The sequence below is a fragment of the Tachyglossus aculeatus genome, unplaced genomic scaffold, assembly GCF_015852505.1.
Source record: "Tachyglossus aculeatus isolate mTacAcu1 unplaced genomic scaffold, mTacAcu1.pri scaffold_300_arrow_ctg1, whole genome shotgun sequence".
Taxonomy (NCBI): domain Eukaryota; kingdom Metazoa; phylum Chordata; class Mammalia; order Monotremata; family Tachyglossidae; genus Tachyglossus; species Tachyglossus aculeatus.
In genome coordinates, this window is record NW_024045014.1 from 33,606 (window position 1) to 40,716 (window position 7,111).

Consider the following 7,111-nt stretch of genomic DNA (forward strand, 5'->3'; position numbering starts at 1 on the left):
TTGCCGACTTGTACTTCCCAAGCGCTTAGTACAGTGCTCTGCACACAGTAAGCGCTCAATAAATACGATTGAATGAAAGAATGAATGAATGATCTTCTGACTTCCAGGCCTGTGCTCTGTCCACTGTGCCACGTTGCTGACATGATTATCTTGTATCTACCCTAGAGCTTAGTACAATGCTTGACACATAGTAAGTGCTTAACAAATAGCACAGTGATTATTATCAGTAATAATACTGATAATGATAATAATAATAAAATAGGTCATTTGAGAAGCCCTCAAAATTCCAGTACCAGAAAGGTCATGGTAACTTTTTTTTTCACCACATGGAAACTCTCTGGATCTGTGATTCTTCAGGGACCTGGATCCAAAGTACTGAAATCACTGAGAAAAATGTCTCCCAATGTGTGTGGCTTAGAAGCCAGAGGAGGACAAAGGGGCTCTATTTTATAATTAACTGGACAATCCCAGGCTTCAGAAGACCTGGAATAAATTTGCTTCTTCCACTTGAAGACAGTTAAAGCAAGGAAAGGACCCTTCTCCTTTCTGCCTTCTAAGTTGGTCCAGCAGCTTCAGGAGTTTTGTTACTTCCCTCAAAATAATCTAAGTGGACAAAGTAAAGAACCTTCCTACAGGTGAGTTCTCAGAACATATGATCTACTTATTGACCACTTTTTTGAGAGCCATTAAAATGTGACTTTTCAGCTGAGATAAAAAAGAATAAATCCGTCAAAATTATTAAGCTTGATCTATTTGATTGAGGGATCAGTCAAATGCAGTTTATGTTTATGGTCACCATCAGTCTGCCTTTCTGCATGCTGTTTCTGTTTTATTCATCTGTGACCTTGGGAGAGTACACTATAACAGAGTTGGTAGGCATGTTCCCTGCCCACACTGAGTTTACAGTCTACAGGGACATCCCATGTATCGTTTTACAACACTCTGGCTGAGTCTAACCAATCTTTTAGTGTTTTTCCGGGGAGATGCCTGATTCTTTCCAATGCTCCATCTTCCCTGGGCCTTTGCTTTCCCTTCCCAGATTCCTGTGATCACGGGCACTGGCTTCCTAGCCAGAAAACTAATCAAAACTGAAAAGCAGTGGAAAGAGCACAGGCCTGGGAGTAAGACGGTCATGTGTTCTAATCCTGGCTCCACCACTTGTCTTCTGCGTGGTCTTGGATAAATCACTTCGCTTCTCTGTGCCTCAGTTATCTCATCTCTCAAATGGGGATTAAGACTGTGAGCCCCATATGGGACAGGGTCTGTATCCAAACCAATTTAGTTGCATTCATCCCAGCCTTAGGATAGTGTCTGGCATGTAGTAAGTGCTTAACAAATGCCACAATTGTTATTATTATTGTTGTTATTATTATTGTTATTATTGTTATTAATAAAATCCCCTGGACATAAAGACATGCTCCTTGAGGGCAGGGGGGCATGTCTGCCAACCTTGTTTGCACTGTACTCTTCCAAGCACTTAGTGCAGTGCTCTACACAAAAGAAGCATTTAATAAATACCTCCAATTTGTTGATTTATTTGGTGTCACGTCCATACCAGACAATGGACAGAAACAGACCAGATTATAAAACAGATTGCCTGGCATAAAACTGGATGAGTAGACACCTTAGTGCTGGTGTTGTGGGATTTGTTTTTGTTTGGTTTTGCTTACGGCATTTGTTAAGCACTCACCATGTCCCAGGAACTGTACTAAACACTGAGGTATACACAATCTAATCTAGTTGGACACAGTCCAAGTGCCACATGGGGCTCAAAGTCTTAATCCCCATTTTACAGATAAGATAACCGAGACATAGAGAAATTGAGAGTTGCCCAAGGTCACACAACAGTTAAGTTGTTTCCCTTTCCCCACCCCTTTCATGATTTTATCCATTTCTGTTAGGCCCTCTGTCACACTTCCTATTTCCAGATTGAAAAATCCTAATCTCTTCTGCCCACAGGGACTTTACAGAATCACAGAAGAGAGTGAGAAATTAGAGACACAGAGTGGGCTGACAGACAAATTCATGGATGGAACAACACGAGAATTGAAATTGAAAAAGCCAAGGGCCTGATGCTCTCTTCCATGCTTACCTCCCTGCCCCTTCCTTTTCTCCCTGTGGTTTGGCAACTTTGTAAAATCCTTATCTACCCTTCTCTTATATTCTCCCTCCTTTCCCTTCCTCTCTGAACCTGTCAAGGGAATTGCATCAAGCTATCACAGCTGAAAATGACTGCTAATTGTAGATGTGTTTTGCTTACATATAGAAGCTACAACAATGTCCTCCTTGTGTTGTTTTTGTTGTTTGGGCAAAAAGTAATAGAAATTAAAGAACACAACTGCCTCTAGGCAAAGTTAATACTAGCATTTCACACATTTTCATATCTTTTTTAGACTCATATCTGGCTAGATAAGATGCAAGTGTAGAATTTGAGATATTTCTTAAAATTCAAGCAGCATTCACCTAAATGTGATTCAGTGTTTCCAGCTGCAACTAGAGGAACATCTTTTCTTACTCTCTAGCTGAAGAACAGGAAAATAGTTGTTTAAATACAAATGGAAAATCAAGGCGAAGAAAGCAATTTAAGCAATACTTGTCAGAGGGCTTTGGTTGCAAATGATATACTCAAGGTGTTATTATCTCCATTACACACTAGGAAAAGAGATGAGGCTGAATTTCTACTGCTGCTTTTGAAAATTCTTCCTAACATCTAAAGTGATAATTAAAAAGAACCAGAAGTTTTTCTTTCTTTAAATAAGTGAACAGAAATCATACCAAATGATTATTTAATGTAGTAGTATACAGGTCACAGGTATTGAATCCTCACTATACAGTTGAGAAAACTGAAGCACAGAGAAGTCAAGTGACTTGCTCATTGTCATACAGCAGGCAAGTGGCAGTGCCGGATTAGAACCTAGGTCTTCTGATGATACCAGGCCATATTTCTTCAATAAATCAAAGAATATCAATCAATGCATACCAATCAATAAATCAGTAACATGCAAATTGACTCCCACAAGAAACTGTGTAGTTAGAAAATGCAAAGTTTCAAGAGCAGTTTTGTATAAACCACTGACCACCCCAACAAGCTTTAACCCAGTTCCTCTCAAGGCCTGTGAGAATGACACCACCTTAGAATTGATTGGGGAAATTGGCTTACGTTCAGCCCACCATCCTGCCCTATAAGAACCCCTGCAGAAACAAGCAATAACTATGGTGATCCAGGGGTGGATCTATACAAAAGAAATGAAAAACCTGCAAGAAAAATTAGGCTAATGCCCACTTTCCCACTCAAAGAATTGAGTAAAATATTGAGTACCTGTATTTTAGGGTGATTTGAGATCCTTTGAGATAGATCTCTGGCAAACAGTATTTTCATTTCCTGAGAAGGGCCCAAGTGATTTTTAAAAATGAAAAGGAAAGAAATTTAATTCTAGAAATACAAACATACTTTTTTCCATTAACTCCTGAATTAACAGCAGCTGCCTTTTTGTTTCTCTAGACAGACTGCAGCATCTATATGGCTGAGGGGAATCGAACCAGGATAACTGAGTTTATTTTTCTGGGACTAACGAATCAGCCCCAGTGGCAAATTATCCTCTTGATAATGTTTTCATTTTATTATCTTGTCACCTTGGTAGGAAACATGGGGCTGATCACACTGATCAGAGTAGATTCCTGTCTTCATAGCCACATGTACTTTTTCCTCAGCCACCTGGCATTTGTGGACACCTGTTCATTCTCCATTGTTGTCCCAAAAGATGCTGACTGATTTCATCAAGGAGAAAAAAGTCATCTCCTTCCTGGAATGTGAAGCCCAGTTGTGGTTTTTGGCCTCTATGTGGCTGCTGAATGCTTCCTGTTCTCTGCCATGTCCTTTGATCAATATGTGGCAATCGAAAGTCCACTGCTCTATACAGTGTTCATGTCCCCAGAGGTTTGTGTGTGGCTTTTGATGGCAACATAGGTGCTGGGTTTTCTGAGCACCATGACCTGTACAATGTCGACCTTTTGCTTAACCCCTCTGCAGCCCAAATGTCATCAACCACTATTTCTGTGATATTGCTCCATTCTTAGCCGTAGCCTGTGCTGATCTCCATTCCAGTAGTTGTCTCCTTTTCATCTTGGTTGGCACCGTAGGAGTGTCTAGTGGCCTGGCCATCCTGTTCTCCTACGTTTACATCCTCATTGCCATCTCGAGGATTCTCCCTGCCACTAGGAGACAGAAAGCCTTCTCGACCTGTTCTTCCCACCTGACCACTGTCACCATCTTGTGAAGTAACTGAGGCACAGAGAGGTTAAGAGAGTTGCCCAAGGTCACAGAGCAGACAAGTGGCAGAACCGGGATTAGAACCCATGTCCTCCGACTCCCAAGCCCATGCTCTTCCCACTTAGCCACGTTGCTTCTCTAGACTGTCAGCTCGTTTTGGGCAGGGAATGTGTCTGTTATATGGTTGTGTTGTACTCTCCCAAGAGCTTAGTTCAGTGTCCTGTACACAGTAAACATTCAGTAAATACGATTAATTGATCGACTGTAAGCTCCTTGTGAGCACGGAACATGTCTACCAACTCTGTTGTATTGCACTCTCCTACGTGCTTAGTAATACAGTGCTCGGCACACATTAAGTGCTTAATAAATGCTATTAATTGATTGATTGCAGGAATCTACCACTACCAGTGCAGTAAAATAACAATACAGGCCAGTATCCTTAGGCTGTGAGCCCCATGTCCAACCTGATGTCCAACCTTGTATCTACCCCTGTCCTTAGTACAATGCCTGGAACCTAGTAAGCACTTAGCAAGTACCAGAGAAGTCCTAATAGAAACATGCCTCTTAATACAATAATAATAATAACAATAATAATGTACTTGTTAAGCACTTACTATGTGTCAAGCACTTTTCTAAGCACTAGGGTGGATACAAAATAATCAGGTTGGAAGTTAAAGTAGGAAGGAGTGGGGTTTAATCTCCATTTTGCAGATGAGGAAACTATGGGACAGAGTGACTTGCCCAAGGTCACACTGCAGATCAGTATCAGAGTCCAGACTAGAGTCTAGGTCCTCTGACTCTCAGGTACATGCTCTATTCACTAGGTGATACTGCTTCCCAGATTCTTCAATCAATGGTATCTACTAAGCTCTTATTGTGTGCAGAGTACTGTACTAAGCACTTGGGAAAGTAGCAAAATAATAAATACCTGTTATTGTCAGATAAACACAGTTACATAAAGAAATTACATAAAAAGTCACATAAACAAAAACTTTGCAAGGGGTAATTGTTAGAAATCACATTAATATTTTCATATTTTTCATAGAACCTCAAATCACTGAGGCTTGAGGTTCTTTAGAGAATGTGTCCTAGGATATTAGGCTGAAGGAGAGGGAGTCAGCTTCAGAAATTCCTGAAGAGGGATATGGGAATATCCAAGAGCAAGAAATTCAGATGGGTAACATAGATAGCAAAGTTTTCTGTTCCATCTCTCAAGAAATCCATCTGGTGCCTAAGAGATCTAGGCTGTACAGATCTTGTGTTGGGATTTGGCTGTGGTTGGTCAGTGGCAGATGTATAAGAGAGTGAAAGTCAACAATGAGAAACAGTAAATCAAAGATCAGTCTTCCTATCGTTTCTATGAACATTGTGGTGAGGTTCAGACAGGGAGGATACCAGGGAGTGACTTTGGTGAGTGATATGCAACTTCAAATATTTCACAGGCATCTTTGAAGGATAACAGTGGAGTTTGACTGGACTAAATTACTTGATCCAAAATATTAGTTGTTTCTAAGTGGGTTAATTGTAAGCTTCTACTGTTCCTGGGTTTCCAACAGGTTGATCTTTGTGAATATCCCTGTTCAACAACGAGAAGCTGTATGATCTAGTGAATAGAGAACATGCCTGGCTGTTCAATGAGGTCAATGAGAAGGACCTGGCTTCTAATCCCCGCTCCACCAATCATCTGTTGTGTGATCTTGGACCAGTCCCTTAACTTCTCTGTGCCTCATTTACCTCATCTGTAAAATGGGGATTAATTCTATGAGCCCCATGTGGGACATGGACTGTGTCCAACCCGATTTTCTTGTTTCTACCCCAGAGCATAGTACAATGCCTGGCACATAATAAGGGCTTAACAGATACTATAAAAAGCAAACAAAAAGTGTTCTCAGTTTCATTTTAAATCTTACAAAAGGTGTTTTGGATAACTTGGAGATCATTTATTGGACTTGTGGAGTGGAGAAGGGGGGGCCACAGTGCAATTATTTGTGTGCAAATCAATCAAGAGTATTTATTAAGAGCTTGCTGTGTATAGACCATAGTACTAAGCTCTTGAGAGGCAGAAGGAGAACACTGAGCAAGACCAGCCATGGAGATAAGAAGAAAGCCATGGGAGAACTGCATCAGCAAAATCAAGGTTAGAGCATGTTTCCACTAAATTGTAAACTCCATGAAAGCAGGGAATGTATCTACCAATTCTACTATAATGTCTTCTCTAAAGAACTTAGGGCAGTGCTCTGCACACAGCAAGCAATAAATACCATTGATGGATTGATTGATTGATTGATTAAGTGGTCAAGAAGGATTGGGATAGAGTAGAACATATCTCCTGAAAGCCTGGGATTGGAGGCTGGATTGTTCTCTGTCAGGGTGACGTGTTGCAAGGTTTCCATTGTGGGCAGGGAATGTGTCTATCAATTCTGTTGAATTATACTCTCTCAAGTGCTTAGTACAGTGTTCTGCACATAGTAAGTGCTCCAAAAATACCACCCATCCATCGACTGATTTCCAGGGTAGGCTTGGATTTGGGATGAGTAGATTGCTTTATCTGCTGAGCCCACACCTTGAGATTATCATGCTTGCACTAATAAGAACCATGGCCGCAGTGGTGTTTAGGACTGCAAAGCTCATTTAGAAACAGTGTCATTTTCCAGTGTGGATATGTTTATAAATACCCAGTGAATTGGACCAGCAGAAACAGGAAACAAAGTCAATAGGTAGGAAAACAAATGAGGAAATATGATAGGCTCGATGTGGTAGGCTTTGCTGCATGTAATGGTTTAAATAGATTTTTTATTTACCAGGAGTTATATCTGATTGAGGCAGTCACCCATAGCATGT

At 40.8% G+C, this 7,111-nt stretch overlaps 1 protein-coding gene across 1 annotated transcript in view; it reads left to right on the forward strand.

The window, feature by feature from the left end:
• The window catches only part of LOC119923848 (olfactory receptor 1002-like), a 29,074-nt gene extending 24,797 nt beyond the window's left edge, over window positions 1–4,277 (forward strand). Inside the window, exons 2-3 of the mRNA XM_038743056.1 lie at window positions 514–635; window positions 4,031–4,277. Coding sequence (XP_038598984.1) covers window positions 514–635; window positions 4,031–4,277 — 369 coding nt within the window. The remainder of the gene's footprint in view (window positions 1–513; window positions 636–4,030) is intronic.
• Window positions 4,278–7,111: the final 2,834 nt, after the last annotated feature.